Raw genomic sequence first — 15488 nt, forward strand, 5'->3', positions numbered from 1 at the left:
ATTAAGATAATGTAATATAGGTTGGCTGTGACTGGCCTATCACTTCAGTGCAGTAGGTGGCGGTGTATGCACGTACAAGTTGGATGCGATCCGCCCACCAAATCCCGAAGAAGAAAATATAAAAAAATCAACATTTGATTTTCCGGTAGTTATCACGGGACGCATGCGTATTTCACTGTTCAATGTCACCGCGACCACTGAACATGGCTGCGGTGGGTTTCAGAAATTGGGCTCGAGCTCTTTCCAATGGGAAACGGCCAGGCTTCTCGGCGCTTCTCTCCCAAGTCAGAGCAGGTTGGTTCATGGATCTTTTTTTCTTTTCTTTCTGCGATATCGTTGTACAAATGCAAAATGCCTGCATCAAGTTGGAATGGAAGTTAGAACATGCAAGGCAGAGTTTCGCTAACCTTGACCTAGCCTAGCTTGCTAACAACAGAGCTGCATCTTGTTCAGTTGTTTACTAACGTCAGTACAAGCTTCATTCAGTAGTATGTAGCTAGCTATCTACGATCAAATATGAGGCTAGATGATCCCATAAACGTTTACCTAGCCAGCCAACGTTATTGTCTTTGGATAACTTGTGCTAACTACGCTAGGTAGTTTTTTTGTTTGTTCAATTCCTAACGTTACTCTCAAACGGCTAGTTAGCTAGCTGACAATCACACTCTGGTTGATCATAGGGATAAATGGTACTGTATTGACTAATTTCCAAATGTTGTATAGCCTCTGGACCTTCCAAGGGCATGCTGCCAGGTCCATACCCCAAGACTCCCGAGGAGAGAGCAGCAGCAGCAAAGAAGTACAACATGAGGGTGGAGGATTATGAACCAATCCCCGATAATGGCGAGGGGTAAGGAAGCTGGGTACCATGGATAAGGAAGGACACGCCATTGTTTTCCTGGTCTCTATAACCACCCCATTACAGCAGGAGCTATGTTCCTTTGCCAAACAACTAGCAAATTGATTTGGTAATTCAACCTGTGGGTTGAACTCACTGATATCCCTATGGGATGCACTATATAGGGTATGAGAGCCAATATTGGACAGCAATAGGAGTTTTAACATTTCCTGATTTCTGCATTACCTAAGGTTATTCACTTATGGACTGTTTTCCTGTTGTATTGTGTTTCTGTAGGTATGGAGACTATCCAAAATTGCCAGACAGATCCCAGCATGAGAGAGACCCCTGGTATTCCTGGGACCACCCTGACCTGAGGAGGAACTGGGGAGAGCCGGTAAGATGGGGGAGGAACTGGGGAGAGGTGGTAAGATGGAGGTGGAACTGGGGAGAGGTGGTAAGATGGGGGAGGACCTAGGGAGAGGTGGTAAGATGGAGGAGGAACTGGGGAGAGGTGGTAAGATGGAGGAGGAACTGGGGAGAGGTGGTAAGATGGAGGAGGAACTGGGGAGAGGTGGTAAGATGGAGGAGGAACTGGGGAGAGGTGGTAAGATGGAGGAGGAACTGGGGAGAGGTGGTAAGATGGAGGAGGAACTGGGGAGAGGTGGTAAGATGGAGGAGGAACTGGGGAGAGGTGGTAAGATGGAGGAGGAACTGGGGAGAGGTGGTAAGATGGGGTATATTTCTATACACTGACTGACTAATAGTGACGATACAGTCTCCACTCTCACAATACTTACACTGAGCAAAAATATAAACGAAACATGTAAAATGTTGGTCCCATGTTTCACGAGCTGAAATAAAAGATCACAGAAATGTTCCATATGCACAAAAAGCTTATTTTTCAAATTTTGTTACACACATTGGTATATCTGTCAGTGAGCATTTCTCCTTTGCCAAGATAATCCAGCCACCTGACATGTCATATCAAGAAGCTGATTAAACAGCATGATCATTACACAGATGCACCTTGTGCTGTGGACAATAAAAGGCCACTAAAATGTGCAGTATTGTCACACAACACAATGCCACAGATGTCTCAAGTTTTGAGGGAGCGTGCAATTGGCATGCTGACTGCAGGAATGTCCACCAGAGCTGTTGCCAGATAATTGAATGTTGGCCAGCGACCCGGACAGCTGATGAAAACTGGGGGTTTGCATAACCAAAGAATTTCTACACAAGCTGTCAGAAACCGTCTCAGGGAAGCTCATCTGCGTGCTTGTCGTCCTCAGAGTCTTAACCTGACTGCAGTTTGGTGTCGTAACTGACTTCAGTGGGCAAATGCTCACTTCCGATGGCCACTGGCACACTGAAGAAGTGTGCTCTTCACGGGTGAATATCGGTTTCAACTGTACCGGGCAGATGGCGTCGTGTGGGCGAGCGGTTTGCTGATGTCAACGTTGTGAACAGAGTGCCCCATGGGTGGGGGTATGGGCAGGCAGGCATAAGCTACGGACAATGAACACAATTGCATTTTATTGATGGCCGTTTTGAATGCACAGAGATACCGTGATGCGATCCTGAGGCCCATTGTCGTGCCATTCATCCGCCGCCATCACCTCACGTTTCAGCACAGCCCATGTCTCAAGGATCTGTACACAATTTCTGGAAGCTGAAGATGTCCCAGTTCTTCCATGGCCTGCATACTCACCAGACATGACACCCATTGAGCATGTTTGGGATGCACTGGATCGACGTGTACAACAGCGTGTTCCAGTTCCTGCCAATAGCCAGTAACTTCGCACAGCCATTGAAGAGGAGTGGGACAACATTCCACAGGCCACAATCAACAGCCTGATCAACTCAATGCGAAGGGGCTGTGTCGCGCTGCATGAGGCAAATGGTGGTCTCACCAGATACTGACTGGTTTTCTGATCCACGCCACTACCTTTTTTTGTTAAAGGTATCTGTGACCAACAGATGCATATCTGTATTCCCAGTCATGTGAAATCCATAGATTATGGCCTAATGAATTTATTTCAATTGACAGATTTCCTTATGAACTGTAACTTAATAAAATATTTTATTGTTGCATGTTGTTTAATATTTCTTTTTCAGTGTGTATCTATATATAAAAAAAAATCATGCCTACAAGTATCGTGACAACACGACTGACTAAGACTATATATTAGGTCGGTGACGATACCAGTATCCCAAAACTCGTTTAGTATCGTGACAACACGACTGACTAAGACTATATATTAGGTCGGGGACGATACCAGTATCCCAAAACTCGTTTAGTATCGTGACAACACGACTGACTAAGACTATATATTAGGTCGGGGACGATACCAGTATCCCAAAACTCGTTTAGTATCGTGGCAAGAAAACAAAACATGAAGTGGATTAAGTTCTTTTGGAAAACAGCCCTAATGTTGTCATCCAGAGTCACATTTATTTCCCAAGCTATAGCACACAATATTTTACATACAGCAGGTTTTTAAAGTACCAACGAGTTTGAGCTGCTTCGTGTACATTTTTTGCCATAAAATATTGCAATACTGGTATCGTCACAGCCCTACTATATATTGTTCACAGTACACCACTTGATTTCTGTAACTGTACATTTATGTACGTAAACATTTTAATGGCATTACGTCAATGTGTGTAAGCTATTAATCATCATTTGCTCATTGCGCATGTATTTCCCTGACTCATTCACAGTGGTTTCTCACCTGTTGCATTTTATCTTTCTAGATCCACTGGGATTTTGACATGTTCATCAGGAATCGAGTGGACACGTCGCCCAGCCCTGTTGACTGGCACACGATGTGCAAACATCTGTTTGGTTTCGTTGGATTCATGCTGCTGATGTTCTACCTTGGGGAGAAGTTTCCATCTTACCAGCCTGTGGTAAGTATTGCAATGAGAAAGCATTACAGTCTTTGTCTCGGTTGTAATCGCTGGTGTAACCCCTAAGGTGTCACAGACCAGAAGTTAATATAAATATATGCTTTCCTGTTGTATTGAAACCCTTTCCATTTTGGTATCTCAAGACCTTTTACTATGACATCTGGAATTGAAAAGGACTTGTCCAATAACAGCCTTTGGGTCTACCCCTCATATGTGTCCCGTGGACACAAAAATTGGATTTAAGTTGGAGCAACAGATCTGATCCTTTGAATACATTTTAATGACGGGTGTACACTGAGTTGGAGATGGTGCTACTGCTGTTAGTGTTTTTTCATTGTTTCCTAGCCTTGCTACCAATTCAATAGAGAGAAGACATGCATTGGTAACTGAAGAACAATTATCATATTCCACTATATTTTCCTATTTCATTTCCTTATTATGATGGCTCTCTGGTATTTCTTGAAGGCCATTGTGCACCTTTCTCACACACATAGTCACCAAACACCTGTTAAAGAAACCCCCCCAAAAAATCAAATGTCCTCTTCTGTAGGAAAGGTGAACAGGTAGATCCTGTCTGATGCCCCCTGTTAGGTAATCCCTGTTCTCTATTCCAGGCACCGAAACAATACCCTTACAGCAGCCTGCACTTAGAGAGAGGAGGGGATCCCGAGAAACAACCTGAAGAAGTCAAACATTTTAACATTTAAATATCTGCTTCTCTAAATGTGTATATTTCTGTCTGTAATAAATCATTATTAGTGTGACTTCCTCAGTCACACTCCCAATCTTTGACCTGTATCTTTATTCTTTGGAACGCTACTCCTTCTAAAACCCTTTTAAGATGGAAAAGCCATTCAAACTTGAATACAAAAGAATATCCTGAATACAAAGCGTTATGTTTGGAGCAAATCCAACATGCGTAATTCAAATCTGGTATTGGAATAAGAATCATGAGATCTTCAATCCAAGCTTAATTTATTATATGCAAAATGTATGTATGATAAGTATGAAGGTTTGTATATACGGTCCACTGAAATACCACGCAGGGCACTCAGAGAACTAAAACATTGTTTACAGGTTCTTTCTCAAATACTCTGACAGAGAGTTCCCACCTCTTCTGTTGGCCAATCAGAGTAAAGGACTGAGTGTGGTTTAGACTTTACTCAGCCAATCCGTTGGTGCACGGGTTAGTCCCACCCCTTGGCGCTCCACCGTTCCCAGGCATAAGTTGCTATCATAATAACCTGTGGAGTCAGCACCCAAAAGACACCCCTCCAATCTGTACTCCATGTACCCATGTTCAAGGACAGTTTCACAGACAACAAAGAGAGAGTGTTCGTATCTGTAAGAAATACAAGTCTTATCTGTCCTACCCCTAACGTTCCTTACATGAATCACAGCCTGTTATGTGAAACAATTTATATCAGTACAGTTCAAACCTATGCTCCTCATTAATGCATTCCTTCTAAGCTATTCATCACATACAGATCCAATTATGAGAAAAATAGAACCCAACAATCCCCCTTTTGACACCCTCTAGGGTGTCACTCATTAAAATACAATACAAACAAAAAGAATGACACTTTTATTAATAGACTATTTGATAATAAAAGGCCTTCAGTCCTTCCATCTACACCCAACTTGCAAACGGTTGGCTACAAGTCACCCAGGCACTTCAAACCTTCACATAAGGAAGGACAAACATTCCCAATGGTTAACTTGATTAATAAAGCATAAAACACAGGATTAATAGAACACAAAACATAAGATTATTAAAACATAAAACACCAACAGGGAAGTAAATTTTGGCCCCCTTTAGACACCCTCTAGAGTGTCACTCCTCCAAGTCTGGTAGGTCATATCCTTCATTCCTTAGGTCGGAGTCCGGGATTGGGCCGTATCTCACCATCTGTTTGGAAACCACCTTCTCCATCTCCTTTTCTCACCAACCCTCAGACACAGGAAATAAGACAACATCCACAAAGAACAAGTATACCCATAGAAGCTATAACTTCACCCAGAATAGTTACAACAATAGTTTTCCATTTACCAAATATGTTATCAAACCAACCGTTTATGGAGCTATCAATACCAGAGTTCTCAGCCAGTTCGTTCGCCAGCGTGGTGAGTCCCTGAAGCGCTTTGGTCACGGACCCGTCCGGTGCTGTGTTGTTGGAGATGAAAGTACAGCACATATATCCAAACAGAACACAAACCCCGTCCCGCTCAGCCACAAGCATATCTAAAGCTATTTTATTCTGCCATGTCATTAAGCTAGTTGCCGCTGTCTGCACAGCTAATCCCTTTATTGCATCACGAGTGTGGTTAATACATCTTTTGCTGGTTATATTAAATATAATTTATCCAATCTACATTTTTATTAATTGTTGACCACCAGAAAATACTTAATTCAAACCCAGCTGCGATCTGATTCCTAGCTTTGAATTGTTCTGGAACCCCTCGGGGTACTGCTATCCCATCAATATATATCCTTTCATCAAAGGATCCCAGGAGGAGGTCCTACTTTCTATGTGACAACTCACCAGTCTCTGACACGTTTGATTGTTTGCGTATGTAGGTGAGTTCACAATCAGTTATCACCACACAATCATCAGATGTCAGCACGGGCCTGGTTTTGGTTCCTAAAATCCTCTGGCTGCAACAAAGAGGAGAGCTTAGTCATGGTCTATTTTAGTTGTGACATTATCTGTGTGGAAGCAGGAGCTAAGATGCCCTACCCTGTATCCTATCTTATTAGTCCTAGAAAAACAATAAGAATCCCCTGTGACTTCAAACTGAGGCAACCCAGGTCGGGATGACTTTGTTATCGGGGGAAACAGATAGTGCAAGTTACCATAAGACTCTTTCACCACATTCCCAGGTGGCTTGCATGGAGGATAAACCTGACAGAGAGTCAAAGCCTGTCAAGGGGAACGGAGTAGTTGTTAACCTTGGTTTGGCTGTCCTACAGGCATAACAGTCCTCTTTAGACCGTATACTGAATCCATTCCAACCACAGGTTAAAATCTATTTACTCCGTCTCCATCTGTACTACTTCCTTCAGGTCTATAGTTTGCACTGTCTCACTACCTCCCTCAGAGAGGTTTACTCTATAGGGTGCCCCAGTTGAAGAAGATATCTCACTTGTCAGGTCTGTAATCTGTTTTAGCATAATTCAGACTTTCAGACAGTACCTACCCTCATATGGGTCGCACTGCCATTTCTGATAATTCCCTACTTTCACAATACTACACCTGTCCCTAAACTGTGTATGGAGATTGATATATCCCCCCCCCGCTTGGTATAAGCAACTACATAGTCCCAGGATGTACATGGTGACATACATATGGTGATGTCCTTCCCTAAAGTCCCTAGTATTTCCCCTTTCCCTACGTCTAGCTGTCTCCTATGCCTTTTCAACTTGTGTTAGGTTAACTACCACTTCTGGCTGAAACAGGAGGGTCCGTGTGTGTTAGGAATATTGCCCCCACAATCAGACAGCTACCTACCGTCGGGAGACCTGTGAATCCCCACCCTCGCCCTGAGAACATGTCAGACGCCAGAGGCCAACCCATTGCTTCACCTTCTATCGAACTCACACAGGGATGATCAGACAGGGTAAGGGAATCTTCGTTAAGGAGCCAACCCCCGAGCCCTAGTGGTGATCGGTTCTTTCTCCTAACTCTGTGTTTGTTCGTCAGGTGTAGCTGGGTTTACCTTTTTGTAGTGAGTGACATGCACCCAGATGGATCTCTCAGCTATTCTGCTGGCAAAGGCAGTACTTGGTAGGGCTTTTCCCGCCAGGCCTGCTTCAGTCTCCTGGTTAGATAGAGTGGGTCACCTTCTCCTTTAGTTCACCTGTGGGGCACAAAACCTCTGACATACGGGTGTGGTTAATAAACTATCTTCACACATACATGTTCAGCTCTCAATTTCTAATCTTTTTTTTTTTCTTTAAGTATTTTGTCCTCTCCTTCGTATACATTTATTATTTAATCCTACCATCTCCTACCATACCATCCATCCCCCATTTGACACATGATTTGCCCATGTGTCTATTAAATTTTAATATTATTTACCTACCTAAACAATCACTTAGGTAATATTGGTAATTCATTATCCAATTGCCATCCCTCCACTCTGTCTTCTGTTATTTAATGGTTCAAATCAAATATATTATTACCAAACTATAATCTTCTTCACAATTTGCACAGTATTACAAATTACCCTCAACTTAGTAAAATAAACTATCTTAAAGTCCTCCTCTCATGCCTTTAGAATTTACTAGTGTGGATGTTTAAAATAACTCCATGTTAAAACAGAGTTCAGAGGCAATTGAAATCATTTAACGAACTGTTTAATCCCATAGTATACTAAACATTACCATTATTCTAAATATTTCATAAATGTTAGTTATCCCAAGTGTTCATTAAGTCCTCATGACATTCATTCTCATAAGAAATCATATATACCCCAAACTCAGCCAAAAGCTAAAAAACTCCATAAAATTCACTGTGTGCTCCTCTAAGACCTATCACCCTTGACCTGCTGAAACCCCCCCAAAATTGAAACAAGGCTTTATAAACATCATACTAGGTGTGTTGTTTTTTGTTTGAAAAACCCAATTTTGAAAAACAACAACCACAAATAGCCAGGCCTTAATTTGGTAGCTCACTTTTATGACCTAAATACTGCCTAACTTCACTACTGCTCCCCTAGCCCTTGGAAACATTCCAACGAGATGAGCTAATCTCTTTCTCCTGGTTATAATCTAAAGATGGGAGTACACACAAAACATGATACAGATATCCCCAGTCTTAACCCATCAATAATTGTTTGTATCAATCTAATTCCTCATAACTAATCTATAAAACCACTCAAAATTCCTAGAGTATACAATTATTATTTAATTGATTACCCTAACTCAGCTACATGTGATCTCATCTCAAATGATCCATTATCAATTATTTGTTCAACCCCCTAGGAAAATCTGTCTCCCCTTCTATTGTTCCTGTCCCCCCTGTAAATGTCATATTTGAGTTTTTAGCCAATACAATCACGGTTACATCAAATGTTCCCTCATTTAATGGTATTTTCTTCCTAATATAACTTCCCTAAATGAGATTAAATCCCCTGCCTTCCTCTACTATCCTTATATCATTACTGGATCAATGATAATAATTGTAATAACTATTTCACATTAAATTGTGTCTTTTTTCTGATAATGTTATAATTGTAGCCTATTCCATCACTTTAGTTTAAAATATAAGTTTATGTAACAAATCCAGAACCCACCACAGGCTGGCGCTATTCCCCCATCACAACAGCCAATGTCACTTGCATCCACTTAACCAAAATACATTATCGTTCTAAAATGTACCAAAAATTTATATTTTCCCGCTAAACCATTTCAGTTCGCTATTCAATTTATTTAACTGTTCTCTCTGATTATGGCCTAATTAATAAAACAAATACTTGCTATCGTTGATTAGCATACATTTAATGATGTTCCTACCATCTGAACTGTACTGTCTCTCACCCTCCCCTTGCTCCTTCGGGGAGAGCGCATGGTAACCTTATAACATATTTTCATAGACTTTTCTAGAATACTTCTATTTAAGCTATCTAATTCAACCTTTCACATTTCTCAATCCACACAGTAATCTAGGTATATAGCCCCACTGCGAAAGCTTTGTCTACTGTCCCTACCTGTGTTCGAACCAGGGACATCGCCAGTCACTCCACACCATCTGCGATGCTCTCAAAGTAACTACTCCCAGTTCATAGAGCAAGTGACGTCACCAAATGAAAATCGCAGTAGCTTTCACCTCAGCAAAAAACTCTCTCTCCCTTTGATTCCCTATTGAATAAGTTAGTTTTTCTATTTAACCCCAAAACACGCTACAAATAGTCCATTCAACATTACCAAACTAAATACTCAGTAGCATCCGGTCACCACCCACACCAGCCGTTGACTTCGCATCATGCCACCGAAATGCCAAATAAACCATAATAGTTCAATGGAGGCCCCTATTGGCTCTCCCCTACCTATACATTACTTCCATAACCACATTAGTTATGGTCCGATTAGCAATTAAACCTTATCACATGATCAAACAACGCCACAACCTTAAACTCATATGGGGCGGCAGGCAGCTTAGTGATCAAGAGCGCCGCGCCAACAACCGAGAGGTCGCCGGTTCCAATCCCCGAGCCGACCAGGCGAAAAATCTGCCGATGTGCCCTCGAGCAAGGCACTCAACCCCAATCGCTCCTGCAAGTCGCTATGGACAAGAGCGTCTGCCAAATCACCAAAAATGCAAATGTAAATATTCTCTACTTTCTCACCCATCTCATCCCTCGTCAGAAACCCACATGCACCTCTCAAATAATCACCCCGTGGTGTTCCCAGCAAACTCCAGTCTTTCCTGGCTCCAAAAGCCACACTTTCGCTCTCTCCAGCCCCTCCCCTCGCAACTCTCTCTCCAGTGCTCGGGTGGGAGCAGGCTCCTTTGAAGAGCTGCTTTCGTTTTAGTGTTCCCAATATTCTGCCGTTATTCAAAGCACTTTAGTCCATCCATTTAAATCAAATCACTCCCACCTAATTAGTCAAAGCTGGTGCATATTTATATTTCAACGATAAACCAAATTATTTCAGTCTAATTGTTTAACCAGTATTTTGCAGGGTCAAACATCAAACGCTACATCAAATAATCAACAAAAAAGCCTCAACCCAAGCACCTAAAACCAGTATTATGCTATGTCTAACACCAAACGCCACAGTTCAATCATATCAGCTCAAACGTTTCAGTTCAGTCACACTAGTCATTCATCACTTTAGCTTTATGTTCCTAATTGTTATTAACGGGTTATATGGTTTAAGCAACCACAAACCCAACAGTTATCCCCAAATTATACAGTTTGGACAGGCACAGACGTCTTTGATTCCCAATTAGTTTTCTATCAAGGTATACTGGTTTATCATTCACACTCTCATTCATACGACCACACTCACACTGTCTAACCTTTTATCATGCTTCCTATGATTTTTAAGTCATAAACCGTACTGTCACACCACTTGTGTAGAATATCTTCTATGGGAGTCACACCCTCTAACCATAGGTCACACCATTTATTTAAAATACATCCTATGGGAGTCACACCCTCTAACCATAGGTCACACTGTTTATTTAAAATACATCCTATGGGAGTCACACCCTCTAACCATAGGTCACACTGTTTATTTAAAATACATCCTATGGGAGTCACACCCTCTAACCATAGGTCACACTGTTTATTTAAAATACATCCTATGGGAGTCACACCCTCTAACCATAGGTCACACTGTTTATTTAAAATACATCCTATGGGAGTCACACCCTCTAACCATAGGTCACACTGTTTATTTAAAATACATCCTATGGGAGTCACACCCTCTAACCATAGGTCACACTGTTTATTTAAAATACATCCTATGGGAGTCACACCCTCTAACCATAGGTCACACTGTTTATTTAAAATACATCCTATGGGAGTCACACCCTCTAACCATAGGTCACACTGTTTATTTAAAATACATCCTATGGGAGTCACACCCTCTAACCATAGGTCACACTGTTTATTTAAAATACATCTTATGGGAGTCACCCCCTCTAACCATAGGTCACACTGTTTATTTAAAATACATCCTATGGGAGTCACACCCTCTAACCATAGGTCACACTGTTTATTCGCTTTAAAGTGCCACCTATGAACCTCTAGTCATAGTTTGCACTCCCATGGGTTTAACCATCACAAGTATCAAACATTTGCATAGTATATTATGAAATCGAAATAGTATACTGTAATTGTTATTTATAGTACAATAGGGTTCACTTACATCAAACAGGTGTTTCACAAAATTAATTTGGATAAAGCCAATATGCAGATCTTTAGTTATTTAACAATGGGTGTCTGCTTACCAGTGTTTTTAGAAGCCCGGGCACTTTGTGAAACACACAGTTCGACGACAGCGGTGTCCAATGGGCTGGATGAATTCCAGCGAAGTTCCGCCACCAGATCACAGTCGGAGGTCACCAATTGTTAGAAATTGCGTAATTCAAATCTGGTATTGGAATAAGAATCATGAGATCTTCAATCCAAGCTTAATTTATTATATGCAAAATGTATGTATGATAAGTATGAAGGTTCGTATATACGGGTCCACTGAAATACCACGCAGGGCACTCAGAGAACTAAAACATTGTTTACAGGTTCTTTCTCAAATACTCTGACAGAGAGTTCCCACCTCTTCTGTTGGCCAATCAGAGTAAAGGACTGAGTGTGGTTTAGACTTTACTCAGCCAATCCGTTGGTGCACGGGTTAGTCCCACCCCTTGGCGCTCCACCGTTCCCAGGCATAAGTTGCTATCATAATAACCTGTGGAGTCAGCACCCAAAAGACACCCCTCCAATCTGTACTCCATGTACCCACGTTCAAGGACGGTTTCACAGACAACAAAGAGAGAGTGTTCGTATCTGTAAGAAATACAAGTCTTATCTGTCCTACCCCTAACGTTCCTTACATGAATAACAGCCTGTTATGTGAAACAATTTATATCAGTACAGTTCAAACCTATGCTCCTCATTAATGCATTCCTTCTAAGCTATTCATCACATACAGATCCAATTATGAGAAAAATAGAACCCAACAAACACAATACATCACTGAGTACCACTCTTCATATTTTCAAGCATGGTGGTTGCTGCATCATGTTATGGGCAATGTTCCCTCAAAACAATTTCGGCACTGTGCAAATGTTGGGCCTGCTGAGCGCAAACTTGAATGCTGTGAAAATTCTGTGCAACTTCCATTTTGCGTTTACTCTGAACACTGAGGCTGTCCAAGCTTTAAATTACAGTTTTAACAGTGGTCAAGTAGGCTACTGTGGTTATTTGATCATAATGTAGGCCTACCAGAGTGGCCTACCATCAAAAACAATGGATAAAATGCATCCGTAACATTTTAACATGGAAATAGCTGTTCTATCATTCAGCCTACAGGACCAGCCAATGTGTGGTGTTCAATGTAGGCCTACATTCCATTAGACTTGAGATGACTGAAAATGTTGTGTTGTTTGATACAAGAAACCACTTTACAAAATAAAATGCATTATTATTCCCATACCATTATTACAGAGAATCAGACAAATTATGCTACCCTCTGCCTATTGGCTACTTAGCTTATTCAAGCCTGTCTCAAAATACAACACTGCCCCTTCAAGACAAAAAAAAGCTCTTTACCTGACTTGCTTTTCAAAGATGTCTAGAAATGTATAAGTTTTGTGCTCGTGTAGGAAGCAACCACTCCCCCATTGCTGACTACAAATGATCTATAACTGGGCTAATAACTCACTAACTAGCAAAGGATATGAACAACTGTACACACGTGGCAACATACTGCACTCGATTTGATCTGAAAACAAGCGCATCTACGCGAGACCACTCATGCTGTAAACACAGTTCAAAGTCAACGGCACAGATCCATATATGGCAACGGTCTATTTGCATATAGGCCGACTGCAGCTCTGATTGGTTATGCCTCACCAGTCTGTAGTGTATGGGCTGAGTGGCGCTTGTCAATTAAATAAAATCCTACACTGATGCGTTCTGCCTACAACAAAAATATATTGCATACTAAGTCTTGCATAGTTCGTTTTGTTTCGGTATGTTGCATTGAAAGTGGCTAATATTGCGTTGATTTGATCACAATTCCCACAGAAAAGGGAAACGTTGATAGTGTTAACTAACGGGGGAAATCTCTAGAAAGTTGAGTGAAGTTCAATCTGGTGCTTCTCTGCGCGGGCTGTGTGGCAGTCCTAGGGAGTGGCGCGCCCGCCTACGCGCACAGTTTAGAGGGAACGTTGGTTTTGGGTATGCTTGTCATCGGCAAGGACTAGGGATTTTTTTTTTTTTTAGGATAAAATGGAATGAAGCTTAGCACAGGCTAAATCTTAGAGGAAAACCTGGTTTTCTGCTTTCTAACAGACACTGGGAGACACATTCACCTTTCAGCAGGACAATAATGTAAAACACAAGGCCAAATATACACGAGTTGCTTACCAGAGGTGGGAGAGCAATAGAGGAAGCAGAGGTAATGCTTGATTCTGTTGGCGCGAGTGAAGCTAGAGGAAAGGAGTGGAATATTGTAACATCTAAAAATGGAGCTAAAAGGCCTAAAGCTGTAAATCAAGATAAGCCTCGGTATGATAATGCCTCATTCCTTGTTGGAGTGCGATTCATGAGCAAGGATGTTTTGTTGGGGGGGAAACCAGTTTGCGGTCACAAAGATGGTGAAGGATGCATTGGGAGAAGTGGAGTCAGTCAGAGTGACCAGGAGTGGAGTGGTGTTACCCTACCCCCCAACATTTTTTAAATAATAATAATTGTAAAGCGCTTGTCCCACTGGCTATCATAAGGTGAATGCACCAATTTGTAAGTCGCTCTGGATAAGAGCGTCTGCTAAATGACGTAAATGTAAATGTAATGTTGATTTCATGTGTGTCAAAAGGAGAAAGCACTGTGGATGTACAAATTATCGACGCGTGAAGTGGAATGCTATGATCATCGGTGTAGGGCACCGATAAAAGGTGTCATATCTGGTGTCTCTATGGATATTGAGGCTTCATCGTTTAAGATGAACATGCCAGGAATAGTTGATTCACGTCGCTTAACCCGCACTGTGAATGGAAAGGATGAGGGAAGGCTTTCTGTATTATTGATGTTTGATGAAGAAGTTCTCCCCCGACCCATGGAAAGCTGGGATATGTGAGATATGCGGTGGGAGCTTATGTACAAAAGCAACTTCAATTTCATAAATGTAAAGTTTGGCGACGTGTCAAGTGTTTGCAAACGGCATATCATTGTTGAAGAGTCTGAGGATGCACGGTGTTGCAATTGTGATGGGAATCAGGTTCCAGAGTTCCCTGTTTGGCTGAAGGAAGTCAAAGTAGAAAGGATCAGGGCTGTCGAGAAGGTGACCAGAGGCAGTGAAAACTGTCGAAGCAGCGAGTAGAGATGATGAAGCTATGGCAGAGGATGATGCCCAACAGTCTGTGGATGACAGTCAGTTGAGAGATCCTGAAATATTAATCGTGAAGAAAGGTGGATTTTGTTGCGTTTATTGCGGGGGTGATTAATTGTACAAGACAAACTAACAAAAAATCAAAGAAATTGGAAATCATTGTGAAAGCGTCTAAAAGTTATTGGGTCTCCAGGATTTCACGGCTGAGACTTTGCAGGGAATACTGTCTGAGGATGCTTCCCCCTCTCAGGCCCCAGAGCCTGTGTAGGGATCTGAGTACATTTTACCAAGTGATGGAGGACATGGACTTTTGTAGGGATCTGAGTACATTTTACCAAGTGAAGGAGGACATGGACTTTTGTTTATTTTTTTGAGAATAATATGTATCTTTTTTTTTGTTAAAGTATCTCTGTTTTTACCCCACCCAGTAGGTGGCAGCAATACACATTTTGGGACGTAGTACGCCAATAAAACCTTGAAGAAGAAGAAGAAGAAGAAGAATATACAGCTGTGGAAAAAATTAAGAGACCACTGCAAATTTTTCTTAAATCAGCATCTCTACATGTATGACAGTCATTCCATTCCAGTGTCTGTTGAATTCCAACACAGGCACACCTCATTCTACTGAATTAGGTACTGATTAGGTGATCACCTGAACCAAATCTTATTTAGCGA

At 41.7% G+C, this 15488-nt stretch overlaps 1 protein-coding gene across 1 annotated transcript; it reads left to right on the forward strand.

Annotated features, from left to right (window-relative positions):
- The first annotated feature begins 171 nt into the window (after nucleotides 1-171).
- Nucleotides 172-4538, forward strand: LOC311111099 (NADH dehydrogenase [ubiquinone] 1 beta subcomplex subunit 8, mitochondrial-like). The gene is made up of 5 exons (XM_084189100.1): nucleotides 172-294; nucleotides 724-850; nucleotides 1136-1235; nucleotides 3596-3751; nucleotides 4366-4538. Exons 1-5 carry the CDS (start codon nucleotides 183-185, stop codon nucleotides 4456-4458), a joined length of 588 nt encoding a protein of 195 aa, XP_084045226.1. The 5' UTR covers nucleotides 172-182; the 3' UTR covers nucleotides 4459-4538.
- The last annotated feature ends 10950 nt before the right edge of the window (nucleotides 4539-15488 follow it).

Source organism: Coregonus lavaretus, assembly GCF_964263955.1.
Source record: "Coregonus lavaretus genome assembly, contig: SUPER_36_unloc_1, whole genome shotgun sequence".
NCBI lineage: Eukaryota > Metazoa > Chordata > Actinopteri > Salmoniformes > Salmonidae > Coregonus > Coregonus lavaretus.